Source organism: Salmo salar, chromosome ssa22, assembly GCF_905237065.1.
Source record: "Salmo salar chromosome ssa22, Ssal_v3.1, whole genome shotgun sequence".
NCBI lineage: Eukaryota > Metazoa > Chordata > Actinopteri > Salmoniformes > Salmonidae > Salmo > Salmo salar.
In genome coordinates, this window is record NC_059463.1 from 29,462,572 (window position 1) to 29,487,524 (window position 24,953).

Genomic DNA, 24,953 nt, shown 5'->3' on the forward strand with positions numbered 1-24,953 from the left:
TCATCTCCCATTGGTATAAATGTTTCCTGATGTGTGTACAATAGTAAGATCATTCAATGTTACACAGGAGATGACCAAGAATCTGTGAAACCAAACGAGGACACGTGCATAATAACTAAGACTGCTGCGTCCACAGTGCAGTGTGTATGTAGCTACCTGGTCGACGTCACATTGCCACGGTCTACAGAGCGAGCGAGCGAGCAGCTACTTCCTCGATCAACGGAATCACAGAACGAGCAACGGGAAGGAAGACAAGAAAAAGAAAAGTCACAGAACAATAAATAATCCGAACATTTGCAAGACGAGGTAAGTCAATGGGGAAATACTTTCGGTCATTTGAACAATAAAGACGCATATACGTTGGTAACTTCGCTGTTGTTACGTTTTGCAATGTAGTTTAATACCTTTTTTTAGGTTGATTATTTAAATAGCCTTTATTGAAGAAAACATTAGGCTACATACTGTGCACTGGAAACTACGAAAACTTGCGAGAATACTAGGTAGCTAGTATTTCCGTAACCCCAGAAAAAATGAAGAAAGCGTTGTCAACTGTAATGTTATATATTGATATTGGCGTGCACTGAAATCCGCTACATTCCGGGTAAAAAAATGGTACAGTACAATTTCATGTGCAATTGGCAAATTAATTATTCAATAGAAACTTGGCATTGTCGAATACGGGGGAAACCGTGGTTGGTTTTCATACTTTTTACTAATTTGTGTATTTCTCAACACCATTTATTTAACTAGGCAAGTCAGTTAAGATCAATCCTTATTTACAATAACGGCCTACCCCGGACGACGCTGGGCAAATTGTGCGCCGCCCTATGGGAATCCTAATCACGGCCGGTTGTGATACAGCCTGGAATCGAACCAGGGCCAGTAGTGACACAAGCACTGCCCCACTCGGGAGCCCCACCATTAGGCTATATCTTACGATACTATTTTCAATATTAGGAGAAATACCAAGGTCTTGGGTTGAAATGGGGAACCTTTGTATCCCCATATCTTATTCCAACATAGAGTTACAAGCCATTAAACACACCACTTGTGACAAACAGCTGCATCCAGGGTTGGTTGTCACACAGTATGGGCAAAGATGTTTATATCTAACCCAAGATAGACCACAGCCTGTCGTTTCCAATGGAGCAAATGAATCATAGTGGGCAGCACAAGTAAGGAGGTGGGCAGAGCCAAGTACACCCGAGCAAACAAGGTGAAAAATGTGTTGAAGTGCCCTTGAGCAAGGCAGTTATACTACTATGGCTGACACTGTAAAATAACACATTTCATTGCACCTATCTGGTGTATTTGACAATTGTTGCAGTGTTTGCCTTTTTTTCTAGCAACAATTTAACTAATTTACAATAAAATAAACAAGTTAAGCCGTTATCTGAAAAAAGTAAAGTCTTTATTTATTTAACAGTATTTCTATCTAACATAATACAAATAAATAAGTAAAAATGTATTCAACATAGTTCAATATTTGCTTTGACAATGTAGTTCTTACTCCACTCAAATTGTCATATCAACGCTTAATAAAATAAACAGTAACCATCAGATATTTGGATGAAAATGAAATGTGTGTGTGTGTGTGTGTGTGTGTGTGTGTGTGTGTGTGTGTGTGTGTGTGTGTGTGTGTGTGTGTGTGTGTGTGTGTGTGAATGTTGCTGACTCTCAGTCGGAGTCACATGACTCACAGTTTTGACAAGCAGGTCCGGACTGGACCAAATCTGAACCAATCAGAGATGCCTGTGTTTCACAAGTTTGGACAGCACAGTATACAGTAGAGCATAGTAGAGTACAGTACAGTAAAGTAAATAAAAGTATAATGTACTCAGTGCAGTACAGTAGAGTAGTGTAGAATACCGTCGGGTACAGTACAGTAAGGTAAAATAGAGTATAGTTCAGTACAGTAGAGTACAGCACAGTAGGGTAAATTACAGTATAATGTACTGTATTGTATCCTACTGTACTCAACTGTACTGTGGTGTACTATAATTTACTGAATTAAACTAAACTGTACTCTACCAAATTAAACTGTTTTGCACTGTACTGTACTCTACTGTGCTGTACTGAACTGTGCTGTACTGTACTGTACTGTACTGTACTGAGCTGTGCTGTGCTGTACTGTACTGTGTGCTGTACTGTACTGTACTGTGCTGTGCTGTACTGTATTGTGCTGTACTGTACTGTACTGTGTGCTGTACTGTACTGTGCTGTACTGTATTGTGCTGTACTGTACTTTACTGTGCTGTACTGTACTGTGCTGTGCTGTGATGTGCTGTACTGTGCTGTATTGTACTGTGCTGTGCTGTACTGTACTGTACTAGGCTGTACTGTGCTGTACTGTACTGTGCTCTACTGTACTGTACTGTACTGTACTGTGCTGTACTGTGCTGTATTGTACTGTGCTGTATTGTACTGTACTGTGCTGTACTGTACTGTACTGTACTGTGCTGTACTGTGCTGTATTGTACTGTGCTGTACTGTACTGTATTGTGCTGTACTGTGCTGTACTGTGCTGTCCAAACTTGTGAAAATAAGTATTCTAGGCATCTTTTCGAAGTCATTTAGCTTACTGGGTACATTGTTACAATGGGGATGGTTGTCAGATTGTGACAACATCAATTTAACAACCATGGCCAACCACCCCAATGCTAATTAACATGCTAGTTACCACATTGCTTGACCTAGGAACTCACAAATAGGCTTGAAATAAAGCTATCCCTTTCCACGTTCCAATAAATATATTTTATGGATACTTCCATCAACTATTTATTAAAGAAATAACAAGCAGACAAATGTTTGCTTTCAACCATGAAACATTCTAATATTCCTCTCACCTCAATGTTTTGTGATCCTGTCCTGATTTGACCACATGGATGACCTCTCCTATAGAGGACACACATGTTTATCTTGAAATGATTACACAGCAATAATAAGCAGTGACAATCAATCCATGAGACAACCAACCGTGGTCTTCAATACTTCAAATTATTCTCAACTGTAAACGCACGGATCTTATTGTGGGCAGACTGTCAACATGTTTAAATACATAAAACCAGACCATACTCGGTTATGAGACAATGAGAGAAACCATTCTTCTTCATTTGTAATACCTTGCTTTCAAAGCACTCTGGGGTTTCTCAAGATCATGACATTCTGTGGGTTCATTGTGACATGCATGATGCAAGGCATTGCCAATGATGTAGAAGCCGTTTTGAAGACTTCCACTTATCCACACTGTTCAGTCTATTTCCCAATTACTGGACATGTCATGACCACTTCTGCATGTTTGTTGTTCACTAATAACTAGGTTGAAAACAAAGGTAGTTTCTATACATTTACTGTCAAACTTTTATATGCAACTTTACTTGCTAAAAGAAGCCCCTTTTTAAGTTGCATTGCATTTGATGAGTCACCACTGTGTCTTATCATAATGCCAACTGAATTTTGTGAACCACATCCACATTTGACAAACAGTGCACAGATGAAGCAAGAACAAGACATGATTTCTGCACACCCACCCGTTAACCAACTTGTACTGATCTGATGATGATGTTGTGCGTGTGTGTGTGGAAGTGTGTACAGGTACATGGAGTAAAGATATCATTTAACTTCCTATTCCATTGTGTCCCACTATAAACACTGGACTGTGCATTGTGCTGCATCCTCCATCACAGGGTATTCATCTTTATCCATATACTACCTGGCTTTTTGTTCTGGATTAAAAAGGGTTTAGGTGGTGAGCGTGACAAGGGGCGTGGCAATGGGCACGGCTGGCGGACTGAATTTTAGAGAACATTTTAGAGACCCTCATCTTGGTGGTGTTTTTTGTTGTTGCAATTTTAGCATTTTTAAGCCAATTACAGTGTTTGTAATTGCACAGCTCAACGGTCCGAAGATCATGCCTACACTGTAACATTGTTCAGCTCACTAGCTGCATGGCTTCGGCTGTGACTGCATTGGATCTGTTTGTCATAGAGTAACAGCTGAATAATGATCACTTTGAATGGCCCATTACATTTAAGTTATGAGTCTGTGTTAGAAATCTTGTAGTCATTACCGCTCTCTCTCCGTTCATCCCACTCTCCCTTCATCTCCCTCTCTCTGTTAGGTCATAAGTATTTGTTCTTGCCCGTCGGTTTGGTAACAGACTCCAACCCCAAATTGCACTATATATATAGTACAACACAAGACTGGCTCTAATCTCTCATGGACAAACTACGTAAACATAAATGGTACCGTAGATCTGTCATGATACAGCGGGATGTGTGAGATAACAAGCCGCATTACTTCCGGTGGCTTTTTTATCACTGGTTATTTGGACAAATCACAATTTCGCAGCTGTTAACATCCTTCGAATTTCAGGAGGGAATATTTGGCCCATAGACTTTACGTAACTTGGAAGAGAGTGGAGCTTTTCGTTCCGTTTCCGATCCTCGTTCTATCGCTTCTCTATCTCTAATCTATCTCTTCTCTATCTCTTCTCTCAATTTTGTTATTTTAACAACCAGTTATCCAATAGCAAAAAAATGTACGATACATACAAATTGCCCTTTGAATGTAGTATGCTACAGTACATTACACTGTTTTCACATTAGGCAATACACTTGCACTACCCATTAAAATTGACTAAACATCAAATTTCCATCATTTCTATACCATGTGTGATCACTGAAGAAATGAACTAAACAATGTTTAGCAGGCACTAGTTTGCATCAAACCTGTCTTGAGCATTTGGCCATAGGTTCCCATCGAAATCGCAGTGAATATCCTCATTGTTCATGCACCTGGGAAAAAACCTTTTGGCATGGCCTGATTTAGGTCTGGACTGAAGTCATTGCATGCCTCATCCATGGCCTGAAGGAGGGTGGTACGCTCATGGGGATGACAAGCAAACATCTTCCACTGGGGTCACATACCAAAATGTGTGGACTGTTGTCACTTTGGATTAAAGTGTCTGCTACATAAATTGCATATATTACAGTATTACAGCACAGTATTGGCCAACGCAATTTTAGTAAAGCAGTATGAACCCTTTCTTGTTTTGGACATTCTGGATTATTTGCGTATTGGTATTGTATTGATATTGTATAACTGCACTGTAAGGGCTAGAAACACAGCATTTCGCTGCACCTGCTGTAACATCTGCTAATCTATAGTAGACAAACCAGATTACATGTCAAATCTAAAGGTTTACCAAATGTTTAAGTGATCATCAATTAAGAGCAGTCGGATTAAGTAATAGTAAAATATATTTTAACAAAAGAGAAGATAATCATGTCAAAAGTAATGTGCGCACTGCATTGTGAAAGGCAATGACTTAATATGAACATGTATTGCAATGTGAAACATGTATTTCTAGATGAAACACTGATTAGGTATTTATAGATTTTTTTCTATTGTGTTATTGACTGTATGTTTGTTTATTCCATGTGTAACTCCGTGTTGTTGTTTGTGTCGCACTGCTTTGCTTTATCTTGGCCAGGTCGCAGTTGTAAATGATAACTTTTTCTCAACTAGCTTACCTGGTTAAATAAAGGAGAAATAAATATATATATATAAAAAATAGGTTTGGTGAAAAAGTGACTATATGATTTTGTGTAATGTACTTAGTCAATAAAAAGTGTGCTTAGAGTTGTGAAACAACTGCCTTTTTGATGATCTATTTTGAGTTGTACTAAGAGTTGTGAAAATTTACCACATACTTGTGAAAATTGTACCGAAGCGATTAAAAAAAGCCTGTAAGAATCCCTTCCATAGTTTGACAGATCACAGACACGCAGTGTAAAGAGCTCTCTGAAAGAGAGTGGGCTCTATTTTCGTGTCAAACGCACGTTAGTTAAAATTTCATCATGTAAAAACTGGTGCACTGGCATTTTCCAGCTCTAACGCCAGGTTCGGCAATTTACCTGTCTAACACCAGCACGCTTGCGCTCAGATGGGAAAGGTGGAAATATTTTCGGCGTGTCCTTAAAAACATGACCCAAAGTGATGATTTCAGGCAGTGCTGGTAGGGATATTTAAGACCAACCAAAAGCTGGTTTTAGCGCTAACAGTTGGTTATGGCATTCATTTTAATGCCCATGTGCACATGTAACAAAAGTAGCCCAATGTGCTTTTGGTGCCTGTATTTAGAAATATAAAAACTCATATTTTTTCCCCATTTTATTTTATTAAAAACCAAATATAGCCTCCCCTCCTCTCAATTAAGGCTTTTTTTGTCTGCCCAATGCAATCACAAAGTAGTCAAGACTGTCGATAAAGGGTTTGGCTCCTGAAACCGCTTGAAAATAAATCTTAATCATTAAAAGCTTTATTATAATATCAAGTTTGAGAGGAGTAAAACAGTGAGCTGACATTCCCTTTTTATGCATTGTAGGCAGGCTCACAGTATTTTAGTTATGCAGGTCCCGTTTTGGACGTGCGTAAAACCCCCTCCATGATGTAGGCTACGTTTCCATGCCCATCATGAAACGAGAGATGATAACCTTGGTGAATACTGGTGAACCTCGTATTTAGAAGTCATAAGTAACCAGTAAAAATAGCTTGTTTTCCGTTTCATATGTTCAAAACCCAAGCCCTCCCATAGGCCTACTATAACGAAGGCTGGTTCAACAGCAATGCCTGTCTTTTTTTATCATGGAGATTTTATGATATCATTACATTTTACATGTATTTATTGTTGTTTAAAAAAAAACTGGTGGCTTGTTTTCCGTTACATTTTATGACAACCAAACTTATTAGAATGATTCACCTTCCTGGTATTATGGTGACAAGGTCCGTGGCGTGCTTGCAACTTCTGGAGATGTGTGAATGCGATCTGATCTGTAAGATTGTTCCGATTATTTTCATAAAACATAGGCCTATTGGGAGCAGTATAACGCTGCGTGGATATTCTCCCTTTCTATTTATATTGGATCTTTGTCCAGCAACTGTAAAAAGTTTGGATGTACGTAAACCCTCCATTGTCTGCGTTGTTTTAATATTAAATGCCCATGGGGAGAAATTATGGTGCCTGTAAGTGTGGCATAGCCGATTTAAAACAAGTTGTTGTTTCGTTTTGATTACAATTATTCGTTATCTTCTTAGGCTTTATCAATCATTCATTTAAAATTGCTTATTGACAACGTTTAGCATGTCCATGCTCAGCCATAATGCAATTTACAGTAATCCTAGGCCCTATATCAGTGCTAATTCTATGTATATATTTTCACTTTAAAACCAAGCAATTACTTAACGTATTTAGAAAAGATAGGTCTACATTTTGTATTTTTTTCTGTAAGCCATTTAACAAACTATAGCGGACTAAGATTGGAATTGGAGTTGATTATACACAATACATTAAAGACTGTAAATACACAAATTGAAGCAACCACATATTTTGCCTTTGAACACGCTCTGATTGGCCAGTGAGGGCCAAGCCTCGACACACCCACAACTTGTTTATTCATCAAAACCCAGCTCTTTCGAGCCAACGCCAGCAAGTTCGCCAATAATTGTGATAGTGAAAATAGCAAAACTATTTCTGACACACCCCTGAATATATAAGCTACCGCCTGTGGTTGATTTACCATTTTGTTAGGTTTGTTGAAATAGAGCCCAGTGTGTGTGTGATGTCATTGTCTGAGGTGCTAACAGTCAGCTGTCTGTGAGTCATAAGGGGAAGATGTGTGAATGCATGTCTGCATGGGACAAAACAATAAAATAAAAGAGAGAGAGCGAGAGAGAGAGAGAGAGAGAGATGAAAAGGAAGAGATTATGAGCTCACAGCAACATTGGGTCCTTGAAAAGCGCTACTGTCATGCCCTGACCATAGAGAGCCCTTGGTTCTCTATGGTGTTTAGGTCAGCGCGTGACTAGGGGGGTGTTCTAGTCATTATATGTCTATGTTGGTGAGTTGTATGGTTCCCAATTAGAGGCAGCTGGTAATCGTTGCCTCTAATTGGGGATCATATTTAGGTAGCCTTTTCACCACCTGTGTTTTGTGGGATATTGTTTGTGTTAGTGTGTTTGAGCACTACGTCGTCACGATCTTTGTAAGTTTTGTTTATAGTTTCACTTTGTAATTAAAGATGTGGAACTCAATTCACGTTGCGCCTTGGTCCGCTCATTTCCAAGATCGTGACCGCTACATAAATGTGTTATTATTAGGTTAAATTCCTACCACATATACTGTACAGAGAGAGAACTAACTGGTGGACAAGATTAGTTAACAACTGACCTTGAACATAGAAAGAGTCCCTTGTCCTTGTCAACCCGGCTATGATCTGATAGGTAATCAATATCGATCTCTGTGATTCCCTGGTAACACACGCACAGGCACGCAGTCACACAAACACAGGCACGCACGCAGTCACACAAACACAGGCACGCACGCAGTCACACAAACACAGGCAGGCACGCAGTCACACAAACACAGGCACGCACGCAGTCACACAAACACAGGCACGCACGCAGTCACACAAACACAGGCACGCACGCAGTCACACAAACACAGGCAGGTACACAGTCACACAAACACAGGCACGCACGCAGTCACACAAACACAGGCACGCACGCAGTCACACGAACACAGGCACGCACGCAGTCACACAAACACAGGCACGCACGCAGTCACACAAACACAGGCACGCACGCAGTCACACAAACACAGGCACGCACGCAGTCACACAAACACAGGCACGCACGCGGTCACACAAACACAGGCACGCACGCGGTCACACAAACACAGGCACGCACGCGGTCACACAAACACAGGCACGCACGCAGTCACACAAACACAGGCACGCACGCAGTCACACAAACACAGGCACGCACGCGGTCACACAAACACAAGCACGCACGCAGTCACACAAACACAGGCACGCACGCAGTCACACAAACACAGGCAGGCACGCAGTCACACAAACACAGGCACGCACACACAGAGTTTATTTTTGATCAACACCTGAAAGCAGCACAGCTCAAGGCTTGAACACATGGACACCTCCTTTAGTACACACTGCATGACATTCCTCTCTCTGTCTCTCTTCCGCCTCTTTTCTGTCCTCTTACGTTTTCTTTTTTTTCTTTCCTTGTTTTTGCCACCATTTCCTTGCCTCCTGACTTATTGATGTGTATGGGTGGTGGTGTAGAGCTGGTGAACAGAAACACAGGACTTTGGACATATTGAGACCTGCTCCCTCCCAGGAATGCAGGGAAATACCTTCACTCCCAGAGCTACACTCAGAGAGAATCAGTCTAGTACAGCTAACCTTGTGGGGGGACACAATTCAGTCCCATTCAAAATCCAATTTTCCCTAACCCTAACTCATACCCTTACTCTAACCCTAACCTTAACCCTAAACCTAACCTAACCATAGCTCCTTACCCTAGCCCTAAAACTAACCCTAGCTCCTAACCCTTATCATAATTCTAACCCTAACACTAATTCTAACCTTAACCCTAAACCTCCTAGAAATAGCATTTGACCTCGTGGGGACCAATAATACACTGCTCAAAAAAATAAAGGGAACACTTAAACAACACAATGTAACTCCAAGTCAATCACACTTCTGTGAAATCAAACTGTCCACTTAGGAAGCAACACTGATTGACAATAAATTTCACATGCTGTTGTGCAAATGGAATAGACAACAGGTGGAAATTATAGGCAATTAGCAAGACACCCCCAATAAAGGAGTGGTTCTGCAGGTGGTAACCACAGACCACTTCTCAGTTCCTATGCTTCCTGGCTGATGTTTTGGTCACTTTTGAATGCTGGCGGTGCTTTCACTCTAGTGGTAGCATGAGACGGAGTCTACAGCCCACACAAGTGGCTCAGGTAGTGCAGCTCATCCAGGATGGCACATCAATGCGAGCTGTGGCAAGAAGGTTTGCTGTGTCTGTCAGCGTAGTGTCCAGAGCATGGAGGCGCTACCAGGAGACAGGCCAGTACATCAGGAGACGTGGAGGAGGCCGTAGGAGGGCAACAACCCAGCAGCAGTACCGCTACCTCCGCCTTTGTGCAAGGAGAAGCAGGAGGAGCACTGCCAGAGCCCTGCAAAATGACCTCCAGCAGGCCACAAATGTGCATGTGTCTGCTCAAACGGTCAGAAACAGACTCCATGAGGGTGGTATGAGGGCCCGACGTCCACAGGTGGGGGTTGTGCTTACAGCCCAACACCGTGCAGGACGTTTGGCATTTGCCAGAGAACACCAAGATTGGCAAATTCGCCACTGGCGCCCTGTGCTCTTCACAGATGAAAGCAGGTTCACACTGAGCACATGTGACAGACATGACAGAGTCTGGAGACGCCGTGGAGAACGTTCTGCTGCCTGCAACATCCTCCAGCATGACCGGTTGGGCGGTGGGTCAGTCATGGTGTGGGGTGGCATTTCTTTGCGGGGCCGCACAGCCCTCCATGTGCTCGCCAGAGGTAGCCTGACTGCCATTAGGTACCGAGATGAGATCCTCAGACCCCTTGTGAGACCATATGCTGGTGCGGTTGGCCCTGGGTTCCTCCTAATGCAAGACAATGCTAGACCTCATGTGGCTGGAGTGTGTCAGCAGTTCCTGCAAGAGGAAGGCATTGATGCTATGGACTGGCCCGCCCGTTCCCCAGACCAGAATCCAATTGAGCACATCTGGGACATCATGTCTCGCTCCATCCACCAACGCCACGTTGCACCACAGACTGTCCAGGAGTTGGCGGATGCTTTAGTCCAGGTCTGGGAGGAGATCCCTCAGGAGACCATCCGCCACCTCATCAGGAGCATGCCCAGGCGTTGTAGGGAGGTCATACAGGCACGTGGAGGCCACACACACTACTGAGACTCATTTTGACTTGTTTTAAGGACATTACATCAAAGTTGGATCAGCCTGTAGAGTGGTTTTCCACTTTAATTTTGAGTGTGACTCCAAATCCAGACCTCCATGGGTTGATAAATTGGATTTCCATTGATTATTTTTGTGTGATTTTGTTGTCAGCACATTCAACTATGTAAAGGAAAAAGTATTTAATAAGATTATTTCATTCATTCAGATCTAGGATGCGTTATTTTTGTGTTCCCTTTATTTTTTGAGCAGTGTATGTCCCCAGTTGGTCAAATTTTTGTTTGTTTACTATTCTTGTGGGGACTTCTGGTCCTCACGAGAATAGTTAAACACGTCAAAACACAAACACACACACGCACGCACGCGCGCACGCTCGCACGCATGCACGCACGCACACACACACACACACACACACACACACACACACACTTCTTCAACACCTGCTACTATAATTTCACACCATACATACGTTTTCACGGACAAAATGATCAAAGCAGCTGTCATTAACAGAAGTGCTTTGCCTTTCTGTGTTCCTACTGTAGCCTATGAGTGTGTTGCTTTGAATTAGGATTATCCTAATGTGATATTGAACCTTCAGTTTAAGTTTAATCGGTAGTTCACAGTGTCATTAAAGGCAGAGTCTACTTGTTGCAGTATGTGAGAAGGGCATTGTTTCTCAGTTTATAATAATTACTTAGTTCAGTGACGGATCTCAGGCCTATTTCACGGAGAGAGTTTCTGTTTGTTTAGGTGACTCATAGAATCTCTTTCTTTCTCACACACGTCTCTCTCACTCTCACACTCTCACACTCTCACACACACATACACACACACATATGCACGCACGCACACACACACACACAATCTCTTTCTGTCATATGACTGGATAATGGGACTGATATCAAATCTCTTCTGCCTTTCTCTCTGTCTCTCCTCATTTCCCTCTACCTAATCCATTTTGCTTGTCATCTTGAGTGGATACATATCACACTTTAGGCTTTGCTTATACTTTTACAATGATCAAACAATGAATTAAACAAATATCCATATTAGTAGCATGTGACTGATGATGCAGGGTGTGTGTATGTGTATGTATAGCTCTCATCACTGCTGGGGATGTTCAGATGCCATATCTTAATTTGATCCTCCCGTTGTTGCAGGAACATTTTTAAGTGGTGTATTCAAGGTTTAAAAAGGCTTCTAAAGTTTGTAATTTCCACTCAAAAATGTCAGACTTGATTTGCCCTAATTAAAAATGTATCAACCCCTACAAAAAATGTCCAGTAATTATAATCCACATAACAATTGACATTTCCTGTTGCTGCAGGATTATTTTCCTGCTGTAGCAAACTGGCTCAAATTAATATCCTACATCTGTAACTGAATCACGGCTGTCATATGCGTATGAACAGAAGGCTGAGTGATGGACTGTTACTAGAAATATGTTGCCGTGGTTACATTCTGCTTGGCCATGTCTTTGAACAGGTGGCCCAGTGACGCGTCAACATGGCACCCTTCTTGCGGATCGCCTTCAACTCTTACGATCTGGGTGTTCTGTCCCCCCTGGCCCCTTCTGATACCCCCTTCTGTGCCATCAAGATGAAGGAGGCCCTCACCACCGGTGAGAATCTGACTATTACTATAGTTTCTAGTGTGTTATAGTAGAAATATATTAGTCCCATTGTCCCACACAGTCACATTGTAATCCTGTCATTAAATACTGTATACTGTATGTCCTATGAAAGTCATACACGAGGACCAGTGTGGTACAGATATGCAGGTTTTTAGATTGTTAGACAAGTATGAAAGAAATCAATCTCTATCTAACCTCTCTCTCCCTCCCCCTCCTTCCCTCTCACCCTCATTCTCTACAGAGCGTGGTAAGACGCTGGTTCAGAAGAAGCCTACCATGTTTCCAGCCTGGAAGGCCAGCTTCGACGCCCACATCTACGAGGGGCGTGTCCTGCAGGTGCTGCTGATGAAGACTGCAGAGGAGCCATTGGCCGAGGTCACAGTGGGCATGTCTGTCCTTGCCGAGCGCTGCAAAAAGGCCAACAGCCACGCTGAATTCTGGGTAAGATGGACTTTGATTCTCTACTGTCCTGCATGAATTGTGTGTCTAACTTGCAGATGATTGTGTGTGTGTGTGTGTGTTCAGGTTGACCTGCAGCCCTCAGGGAAGGTGATGATGGCAGTGCAGTACTTCTTGGAGGGAGCAACTGATACAGGTGAGACTCTTGAGATGAAGCCCAGCTTTACTCTTCTCATCCTCCTCTGTTCCCCTCCTATCTGGTCTGTTTTTGATCTATATTTTATATGTCATGTTTGTCACTCTGAAGCTGTCTGTCTGTTGCCTTGGTTCTCATCTGTTCAATGCTCACTTTTGGAATACAGACGGAGCAAGAAGGAACAGAGCAAACTGTTTGTTTGTGTTTGTGTTTGTGGGGACCAAAAGTTAGAATTAGTGTTAGGGTTAGAATTACGTTAAGGGTTAGGAGCTAGGATTAGTTTTAGGGTTAGGAGCAAGGGTTATGTTTAGGGTTAAGATTAGGTCTTTGGGTTAAGGTTAGGGTTAAGGTTAGGTTTAGGGTAAGAGTACTGGTTAGGGTTAGAGTTAGGGTTAGGGATTAGGAAAAATAGTATTTTGAATGGGACTGAATTGTGTGTCCCCACAAGGTTAGCAGTACAAGACCGTGTGTGTGTGTGTGTGTGTGTGTGTGTGTGTGTGTGTGTGTGTGTGTGTGTGTGTGTGTGTGTGTGTGTGTGTGTGTGTGTGTGTGTGTGTGTGTGTGTGTGTGTGTGTGTGGGTGTTTGTGTGTGTGTGTGTGGGTGTTTGTGTGTGTGTGTGTGGGTGGGTGTCAGCATGGACAGAGAGGACTTGGAGAGATTGGGAGTATATGTCCACTGCATTGAATCATATCTACAGTATAAGCCTGAGTCCCTGGTCCCTGTTCTAAAGTCTTAATCCTTTTACACAAAGACCCACTCTACTGTGTGTACGCGCTATCTATTCCGCTCTCATCTGTCTCACTCAAGCGCACGTACACACACACACACACACACACACACACACACACACACACACACACACACACACACACACACACACACACACACACACACACACATTCTTGCAGTCATGTATTGGTTTTGTGTATGAATACATGTCTGTTAGTTTTTTAAACATAGTTCTCTTACCGGCTCTATAAGGTTTTGCCTGTTTTCTCAAACCAACAGTGGACCAAGCACTCCAAATGTTGTCACTACTGTTCCTAACGCTACATTAATGTTTCTTAACCATAACGCTCTGCTGTTAGCCTGACTCTCTGCCTGTCACCTATAGAGGGCAAGCCTCCCACAAAGGAGGAGGTAGGGGGTCCCACCATAAACCGCAGACGAGGAGCCATCAAACAGGCCAAGATCCACGAGGTCAAATGTCACGAGTTCATCGCCACCTTCTTCAGACAGCCCACCTTCTGCTCCGTCTGCAGAGAGTTTGTCTGGTCAGTTATTCATTTTGTCCAGCGGCCTGTCCTCATGGCTCTTTACTCCTAGCTCTACTTTCTGTTCGCTTCATGCTAACAGAAGTCATTCCCTATGTACGAGTTTTATTATCAGTTCCATTCATCCAATTTAAGTGGCAACGTCTTGGTCGGTCTACTTTATACTGAGAGACTGAGTGGAGGGATAAGATAAGGCGATGTCTTAGTACGGACTATGATCTCCTCCTATCTATCTAACTTTAGGGTTGTGTTTCCGGGAGCGGGTCAGAAGTCTTGCATTGTCTGGAAATACCCACACAAGACTTATCAACATTTAGCAATGTATTCGCAAAATCAGCACAGCTTCCACTACTAGTCCTGTATTATTAAACTGGAGTGAGTTGTGTTCTGGTAGAATAGGTTGTCTCAGGAGACGGTGGATGAGTCTCTGTGTGCTGCTGTATAAACGGACCTGTCATCTATATACCCCATTCTCACTTTGTCTCCATTCATCCTCACTGGCCCTCCACAATCTCTCACTCCTATACCTTTGTATTCTACAGGGGGCTCAACAAGCAAGGCTACAAGTGCAGACGTAAGTGTACAATAATGTGGACAACCTACTGCTATACAAGCACATACACACAACATCATAGATACACATCTATAAACACTGTAGTTATGAACACTACCTCAATGCAGAGCAGATTGTACAGCCCTACCAGTGACTTCGATATCTGCCTGTATGAATGGTGCTCACTTGTCATCAATGTAGTCCATATCTCTTCTCTCCCAGAATGCAATGCAGCTATTCACAAGAAATGCATCGACAAGATCATCGGCAGGTGTACGGGCACGGCAGCCAACAGCCGGGACACTGTGGTACGTTGGGACTACTAATTCATTCATTAATTAGATGATTTATTCATTTACTTATTTGTGTCAATCCGATGTGGAGTTTACTCCCTATGAGTTTTCGGTTCCATTGATTAAACTGGTCCGGAGGTTTTCCTCCATTAATAATGTGAACAACAGCTGTGATGCCATTAGCTGTCAAGGTGTTACAGGGTCAGAGTCCAAACTAGCAGGCATCAATCAGACATGTAACCTCGACCAAGGATGAGGTCCCCTCACAGCCCCATCAATATTCATCAATAGAAAGGACCAAAGAGCACAGGTAACTGAGCTTAGAGGTTACATTCAAACATGAGGGAATCTCCCTTCACTCATACGTAAGGGGTGGTGAGAAGGGGTGTGTTCTGAGTTAGAAAGGGGCGTATATAAGGCCCTCTCTAGACTGGAGAGAGAGCAGGAGAGGAGACCAAGAGAAAGTGTGCCTGTCTATGGCAGTCTACAGGACCCCACTGAAACTACTACAGACAGGACCTAGGCTCAGGAAGAATAACACCAGGGCACGCAAAACAAAAGAAGATGAGGAGAGAACAAGGAAGGAAGGAGAGAGAGAGAGAGAGATGAATGCGGGCCATGAGGTACCCTCCCAGGCGGGTATTTTGCCCCCCCCGTACCGATGGATCTGGGTGTTGATGAGTTGTGTGTGTGTGTGTGTGTGTGTGTGTGTGTCCATCACAGTTCCAGAAGGAGCGCTTTAAGATAGACATGCCACACCGCTTCAAGAACCACAACTACATGAGTCCCACCTTCTGTGACCACTGTGGCAGTCTGCTTTGGGGCCTTGTCAGGCAGGGCCTCAAGTGTGAAGGTAAGGAGCTGCGTGTGTGTGTGTGTGTTGTGTCTGCATTGTCATTGTATTTAACTGTATACTGTAACTCTTCTATGCTCTCGTAGATTGTGCCATGAATGTGCATCATAAGTGTCAGGATAAAGTGGCCAACCTTTGTGGAATCAACCAGAAACTACTGGCTGAAGCGCTTACACAAGTCAGCCAGGTGAGTGAGGGAGCTGATTGTGTGCATGTGCAAGCGTTCGGGCATGTGTGTGGATGTGGGTTCTTGCAAGTGCACGTGTGGGTGTGTGTGCGTTGCAATATGTTACTGAATGTGTGTGTGACACCTGACCCAGATCTACTCTATCTGTATGGCTATGGGAACCTGAGCTTCTTGTCCTGGACCCAGTTTTTCAAAAGTTCTGGATTTCGGCTATCGGGTAGGATAAAATGCATAGAAAAAGAATTAATAGGACGGGAGTCCCAATTGAAGTCAATGATTTGTCTGTTCTATTCATTCTATTTCTATGCATTTTATCCTATCCGATGGGTGAAATCCAGATAGATAACTTCTGAAAAACTGGGCCCTGGTATGTTTATGGACAGGAAGACTTTTTGTGGTGCTGAGGCTTCCAACAACCCTAATGCTCCTTATCATGGCCCTGTCTAGCCAATAGCAATTAATACCTACCTCCCCCTGGACACTATGTTTATATATCATGTTATGACTATGGTCTGACTGAATAAGCTGCTATGTCATTCTTAAGTCAGCATTATGTAGGCAGTATAACAATGGGGTCAAGTGAAATGCTGTATAACTGTTCAACAACAGTATTTTACAGCCCTGTCCCCATACAGTGTAATGCATCTTTGTTTATGGATATCTGTCAAAGGTGACAACGAAGGTGTTATTTGCTTCTCCCTCTCATCACCCTTCTATATATGTATTATCTCTCCCTATATCTCCTGTATGTCTTTCAGAAATCCTCCACTCGGCGCTTGGACCCAACCCTAGCTGACCCAGATATAGGGGTCTATCAGGAAGTCAATAGAAATTCCACTAGTGGTCTGGATGTCAATGGTCAGTCTGTGTGTGTTTGATTTTATGAACATATTTTATGATGATGTGTTATTTTAAATTCACTGAAATCAAGTTTGTGTGAATGGTTTGGAGTAAAATATGTTTTTATATATAACGTTAATTATAATAATGATGATTATGATGACAATTGTGGTGATGACCTTATAAGCTGTGTCTTCCCCAGACGGCCACCCTTATGGCAGGCTGTGGAAGGGCTCCAGCCTGCATCCCCCATCTCGCCTCACCCACCTGACACTCATCAACGTAGACAACTTTGTCTTTCACAAGGTTCTAGGCAAGGGCAGCTTTGGCAAGGTAAGCCTGGTACAGCAGACATTCAGGATGCCAGAGCAGTAAAGCAGTAAAGCTCACCACAGTACAGTTCACATACAATGAAGCAGTAACAACAGACTTTAATATTACCATCAATATAATATTTAATCAGGCTCTCCTCTCTTCATTTGTTTTCTCTTATTTTCTTCTCTTCTTTCCTTTATTCTATCCCTCCTCTCTCCAATCCCCCCCCCCCTTCTCTCCCCAGGTTCTGCTGGCAGAGTTGAAAGGTCAGGGGGAGTGGTTTGCGGTGAAGGCTCTGAAGAAAGACGTAGTTCTGATGGATGATGATGTGGAGTGTACCATGGTGGAGAAGAGAGTCCTGGCCTTGGCCTGGGACAACCCTTTCCTCACACACCTCTACTCCACCTTCCAGTCCAAGGTACGGACTGTAACCCTACACACACTCCTCGCTCCCCTTTTTGTGTGTTATTCTGGTTATTATAGCAACACCATTTTTTTTCTGATTAACATTACTAATAACAATAAGTGTCTACAAAAGCTGTCTCCAATAAGAAGTGATGTAAACACAAACTCGCTATCATAGCTTATTACACTACTACTGTGCTAGGTAGCTTTACAGTATGTGTTATGATGCCTGACCTTGACCGTGTTGTCCACAGGAACACCTGTTCTTTGTCATGGAATATCTGAATGGAGGAGACCTGATGTTCCATATTCAGGAGAAGGGACGCTTTGACCTCTACAGAGCAACGTGAGTTTCCCCAGTCACACACACAGAGATAAACACACACCCCAAATGTCACTATTACTCACTCAAAGAGACATACAGACACTCACCACCAATACTTTGATGGAAACCAGACAGCTATAAAGCAAAGACGGTGTTTACACAGTGTGAGACTGTAGCTGTGTGTTATGGGGTTTCCCTTCTACATACAGGGAAATGATGTATTGGTGGATTTTGGGTTGGTCACCGTCTATGGGTAGCTGTTCAGCTTGCAAAGGAGTGTGTGTGCCTCTCTCTCTGTCAGTGTGACTGTATTTGTTTTTGCAGAAGTCCCACAAGAGAAAGACTAGATTCAGATAGTTTGAATGAGGTCAAACACAGAGAAGGTACAGAGTCGCATGGCTGTTGAGCCCTTCTGAGTGTGGATCTGAAATGTGATGTTAAACTAACTGGTGCTTAGTTTTAGTGGTGTTAAGGTTTTTCAGTCGTTAGGTGCCTCTATCCCCTCTATGCTCAGGACAGGTGAGATGACAGGAGACATTCACTTCTACACTGTTGCCAGCTATAACTGATCCAGCATTGCTCCTATTGTCCTCACACACACTCCCCGGGTCCTCAAGGACAGTTTCAGAAAGGAAGAGAGATGCTCACCTCTCTGCTCTCACTGTATTAATCATTAGCTAATTGTGTATATGTGTGTGTGTGTGTGTGTGTGTGTGTGTGTGTGTGTGTGTGTGTTTGCGCAGAACACAAGCTGGCAGTGCAGAATGGAAAGTCTCGTGGGTTTGGTTTCCTGGTTATGTAATATGTTTCCCTGGGTAGTTTGGTGAACTGTTGAGTTTCAAATGAGTCCCACTATCACAGAACAATAAACCTGTATCCACTAACTGACCCTAAGCATCTTAAAACCTCTTATTGTCCTCAGAAGGACCACTCACCAAAACCCCTGCTGTTTTTCACCCAGAGACTGCAGAGCTATCATTCCACGTTCTGGCGCCTTCCTAGAGCCAATGAAAGCCTTAGAAAATGTCACGTTACAGCACAGAGGCTGTATTTTCGACAGAGAGGCTATAGAAGGACAAGAAATGGTCAGACAGGGCACTTCCCATATAGAATCTTCTCAGGTTTTGGCCTGCCATATGAGTTCTGTTATACTCACAGACACCATTCAAACAGTTTTAGAAACTTTAGAGTGTTTTCTATCCAAATCTACTAATCATATGCATATTCTAGTTTCTGGGCAGGAGTAATAACCAGATTAAATCGGGTACGTTTTTTATCCGGCCGTGAAAATACTGCCCCCTATCCCAAACAGGTTAACACAGTGGCACAGACACTGGGCCACACCCTAAACAGACTTAACACAGTAAAACCCAATACACACTGTTTCTTACTGCGTTGCCTCTTCACAATATGGCATATTGTTGTGCGATTACCCCAGAATACTACACTGTGTGTGTGTGTGTGTGTGTGTGTGAGTGTATATGGGTCGTTCCACCAATATAGTGCCATTTGGGTAGTGTAATTTGGTAAAGAAATTAAATAATTTTAACATTCTGTCATAAAAACATGTTTTCCCATCTCAAGAGGTTAAATAAAAAAAATACTTTAGTAACTGCCAAATAAAGTAACAGGGTTGACCCTAACACAGCAGATGTTTTCAACATTAAATCCTGTTGTGACAGGGGGAATGGAAGCTTGTTGTGTGCAACACTGAGGGGCAATTACAAGTTTGGTTCACGTAACAGGGTTGACCTTAAAATGAGGTACAGAGGTAAATGAATCAGTAATCACATGAAATAAATAATCATCTTCAGAAATGACTTTGTCAAATCAACAAAATAACTAGGGCTTTACCATAATGATGAAAACTTGTGGGTTAAAATATTCCAATAAGTCAGAAAAACATGATGAGGGACATCTCAAAACGCTGATTTTTGGAACTTTAACAAGTCTTTATTCATATTAAAAATCTGATTTATTGAATTTTCCATGTGGTTCATATTAAAGGGCACATCATTTAATATAACAGGCTTTTAAAATTCAATATTGGTGCACTATTTCTACTTAAAATATCAAAAGCACTCTGTTCGTTGAACAAACTACCCATATGATGACGTGTGTGTAGCCAGTTGATACCAGGACATCTTAGATACGGCTGATGTGTGTGACGGTATCTACTTGTGTGTTGAGTGAGAGTCAGAGGAGAAACCTGTCTGGACAAAGCTTACTTCAAGTCAATCATTCAGTCTCTCAATCCCAATCAATCACCAGCGACAAGAGCATACAGAGTCTCTATCCACCTATGTCAAGGCCCAATCAGTTTCCCCATGCCAGAGTTGAAAAGAAAAGCAGGTCAGAGATACTGTAGGCTAATCCTTCAGCTGTGGCTAGGCTGGGGCCGCTGGGCCAGGAGCACCTCTCAGGTTTCACCCTACAGTATGAGGCCATTGTTCAGCTCTCCTCTCTGAGCACCACTCTATACAAATGGCCTCTTCAATAATGCAGCTAGCTACACACTGGACTGGAGTCCTCAGCGACAGACAGCAGTGTTCAATAGGAAAGTAGATAGAGTAGTACTCTGCTGCCAGCCAGCTGGATCTCTAGACTGTGTAGTGATATTTATCTCTCTTTTTCCTCCCTCCTTTCTTCTCTCCCTCCCTCCAGGTTCTACTCTGCTGAGATCATCTGTGGCCTTCAGTTTCTGCACTCCAAAGGGATCATTTACAGGTAAATCGCAAATGCCATCATCAGCACTCTAATGTACACTCACTAACTTCTTACTCACTCAATCACATTACCATACAGATAAAAGAAAATGGCCAGAGCCCTTCCACCAAGGATTGATATAGTGATAGTATCACGTTGTGGGACAGTAAGTATGTGATTATTAGCTGTGCTTTTCTATACTGTCACAACTCTAGTCACCCTCTCGACCTTTCTACACCACACATTTCTTCCCACCCTGTCTTCCCTCCAACTCTCCCTCACTTGTTTTGTTTTTCTGCCCTCAGAGACCTGAAGTTGGACAACGTGATGTTAGATCATAGCGGCCACGTAAAGATAGCAGACTTTGGCATGTGTAAGGAGAACGTGTTTGGAGAGAGCCTAGCCACAACCTTCTGTGGGACTCCTGACTACATCGCTCCAGAGGTATGGAACACAGACATACACTCTCAGAAAAAAGGCTTCCAAAGGGTTCTTTGGCTGTCTACATAGGAGAACCCTTTTTGGTTCCAGGTAGAACTCTTTTGGGTTCCATGTAGAACCCAAAAGGGTTATTTAAAGGGTTATCCTATGAGGACAGCCGAAGAACCCTTTTAGGTTCTAGATAGCACCTTTTTTTTCTAAGAGTGTACTGTATACATGGCTGCATCTCATGACACCCTATTCCCTATTTAGTACCCTACTTTTGACCAGAGCCAAAGTAGTGCACTGAGAGATGGGTTAGGTGACAACATCACAAAATCGATGCACACGCTTCAATGGGGCAGAAGTCTGCGTCCATGTGTTGTTGTGATTCTGGATGGCCAGATAGCTAGCAACAATGACAAGAAGCTGCCATGTGGGGAATCATAGGTGGCTGTTTTGAGTTTTTTTCACTGATGTCAAGTTTATGCTAATATGGCAACAATTTTGAAGCTAGCTAACCAACAACTGTAATGATGTATTTGAGAGACAACAAGTGTTCATTGTGCAAATGTATTTATGTTTTCAATAAAAATTGGAGACTAAGTACAGTTTACATGTTCTCAACAATCTAAGCCAACCCTATCTGTTTTGCCCCATAGTTGAGTCTGTTTCTCTCCTCCTTTGTGTGTTTTAATCCCTTGTTCACCGTTTCTCTTCTCCGGTTTTGTTGCTAAACAACCAACCTGTCTATAGGGAATAGGGTATTATTTGAGAAGCAATCCACTGCGAATATACCTTTGCGAGTGTCTCACTATGATGATGTCACTGACCGTGCCTTTCTATCTGATGACATCACTTTTAGATACTGCTGGGTCAGAAGTACTCCTTCTCCGTGGACTGGTGGTCATTTGGGGTGCTGCTGTACGAGATGCTGATTGGTCAGTCACCCTTCCATGGTGATGACGAGGACGAGCTTTTTGAGTCTATCCGCATGGACACGCCACACTACCCTCGCTGGATCACCAAGGAGGCCAAGGACCTGATGGAGAAGGTCTGCTCACCCCCTTTCCCTCCTCCCATACAGTGTCCTATTCTGCCTCGGAGTCTATTTCTCTCCTCCTTTGTGTGTTTTTACTCACTGTTTCTCTCCTCCGCCGCTGCAGCTGTTTGAGAGAGACTCGACTCGCAGGCTAGGCATCGTTGATAACATTCGTGTCCACCCCTTCTTCAAGACCATCAGCTGGCCCGCCCTGGAGAGGAGGGAGGTGGAACCCCCCTTCAGACCCAAAGTGGTATAGACATGAAGTTTTATAGTAATGATAAAACAGTTGTAATATATAGGCCTACCATAATATAACACACAGTATTTGGGGTCGTTTCAAAGGGGAGAAGAGGCTGTCACTGACAGCCATTCATGTATCTAAACAAAGATCAACAATAATTAAACTACTGAATGCTCAGTAGAAATTAGGCATAATTTGATTCATCACCAATTGTCTCCATGTATCACTTGTCCTCCCTACTGATTGACATCTCTCCTGCCAATAACAGAAAGCCCCCAACGACTGCAGCAACTTCGACCGGGAGTTCCTCAGTGAGAAACCCTGCCTTTCCCATGGTGACAAGAACTTCATGGATTCCATGGACCAATCAGCTTTCGCTGGGTTCTCCTTCATCAACCCAGAGATGGAGCTTCTCCTGGAAAAGTGAGGGAGGGGCCTGTCAACCAATCCTCATGCTCTTAGTTCTCAGTGACATTACTGGGGTCATAGGGGAAGCCAGGGATACATTACTAATGGGTCGTTCCATGAAATGGTTGCCTTTTGGACATGCAAACTTTTAAGAAATGAATATACAAATATATTTTCTTTCAACATTCAATTGCATTCAATGTGATCAAACCCTCAACTTCAGTGAGCTGTTCAATGTTCAGTATTTGTGACTGTAATAGAAACACAAGCAGTCTCCTACGGAAAAACACATTTTTACATCTCAGACATAAAAATCCTATGAACTAAGAGCATTTTATTTTCACTTGTACCGCATTGTCAACCCTGTTACCTAAGACACGTATGTACCTGCCTAACTATTATTTAAAAGCATGTTTGAAATAAATCCAGCATTTTCTCATTGATTAAATATTCCTTGAACAAATAACTCACATATAATATCAAACTGATAAAGTTACCGTTGGGCGTTTAACAGGGTTGACGATAACAGGGTTAAGGATTCAGGTGAAGATCAGCCATTACTCCTCATGTGGTGAAGAGCATGGGACCACATGGTGCTCATGAAATTAGGAACTATATTTATGTTCCACACATAATGAAAGTTTAATTAAATAAAAAATATTCCTAACATTAATTGAGCGAACAGGGTTAATGTGTTGAGATCGACCACCTCAGTCAAAGATGATAAAACAATTATAAATAGACCAAAAAGAGAGAGAAGACTTCCTTCCCTTTCCACCATGCTGTTCAGAAGACCCAATTGATGTCCACTGGTAGGAATGGTCCATTATTTAAAAGGGACAATTTGTTTGCATAAGGGTTGGCCTTAAAAATGAGGGACAGACGTGAATGCATCACTAATCACATGAATATAAATAATCATCTTCAGAAATGACTGTCATAGCAGCACAATAACTAGGCCTTTACAATGATGGTGAAACCTTGAGATATTTTGGGATTAAGTGGGATGAAATGTTCCTATAAGTAACACAGGGTTGATGGAGGGACATGACAAAATGCAGAATATTGGCCTTTATTCATGTAAAAAAAATCTGATTTATTGAATTTTTGATGTGGTTTAAATTATAGTGTACTTCATTTACAGGCTTTTAAAATTCAATATTGGTGCATCGTTTCTACTTAAAATATCAAAGGGACGCAAAAGGCACCCATTTCGTGAAACGACCCTAGGGTCAGGGTCAGTGCGTCAAGGTGTCCTCATTCATGTGATCAAACCCTCAACTTGAGTGAGCTGTTGTATGTTTAGTATTTGTGACTGCAATAGAAGCACAAGCAGTCTTTGGTACTTAGAGAAATTATAGGATTTAAACTTATACAGGAATGGGCCTCTGCTGTACAGATATACTGTAGGTGTTACTGTTTTGTGTGCATGCTAGGGTGTCCAGATTTACACTGGGGGCCTTATATTTTAGTGACCTGACTTGTATTAGGGTTGGAAGGTGCATGTGTGTGTGTTTGTGGCTGTGAAAGGAAATGTTTAAAGACCTCATACCAACACCAACCACCTCTCAATCACAACAACCTCTAAATGTGTCACATATTCTTGAAAGATTGACTTAATCCAAATGTCCAGTTCGTCACTGCATGGGGAGCCTTTGCCTCTATTGTGTGGTCATTTGGACTGTGTGCCATGTAGTGTTAAGAAGACCAAGTTCAGACTGAGCAACTACAGGTATCACTGCCATTACATGTAGCCTCTTAAGGGACAGGGAAAGATTTGGTGTATGATTATTGTGCTTATTGTGTATGATGCTACGTGAATCTCTTTATTTGAATTGAACTTATTGAGATGCTGTATATAGATCTTATATATCTATATGTATATTGTTGTAAAATGTATATTATTGGTGTGCTAAGGATGTGCTTTTTTTACTGTCTCCATCTTTTACATCTTAATAAAAAATCATCAACTTCTAGTGTCTTCAGTCATTCTACCATATAAAGCACTTTAGATAGCAGGGAGTGACGTTTTAT

General features: G+C 42.5%; 1 protein-coding gene across 1 annotated transcript; it reads left to right on the top strand.

Annotated features, from left to right (window-relative positions):
• On the top strand, positions 1 to 24,893 carry LOC106583214 (protein kinase C delta type). Its single transcript, XM_014167130.2, has 18 exons — positions 1 to 306; positions 12,311 to 12,446; positions 12,700 to 12,899; positions 12,984 to 13,053; positions 14,169 to 14,328; positions 14,871 to 14,902; positions 15,104 to 15,189; positions 15,898 to 16,027; positions 16,114 to 16,214; positions 16,973 to 17,072; positions 17,257 to 17,387; positions 17,614 to 17,787; positions 18,029 to 18,120; positions 20,764 to 20,826; positions 21,111 to 21,249; positions 22,091 to 22,279; positions 22,392 to 22,520; positions 22,780 to 24,893. The coding sequence occupies exons 2-18, from the start codon at positions 12,332 to 12,334 to the stop codon at positions 22,936 to 22,938; spliced, it is 2,070 nt and encodes a 689-aa protein (XP_014022605.1). The 5' UTR covers positions 1 to 306; positions 12,311 to 12,331; the 3' UTR covers positions 22,939 to 24,893.
• The last annotated feature ends 60 nt before the right edge of the window (positions 24,894 to 24,953 follow it).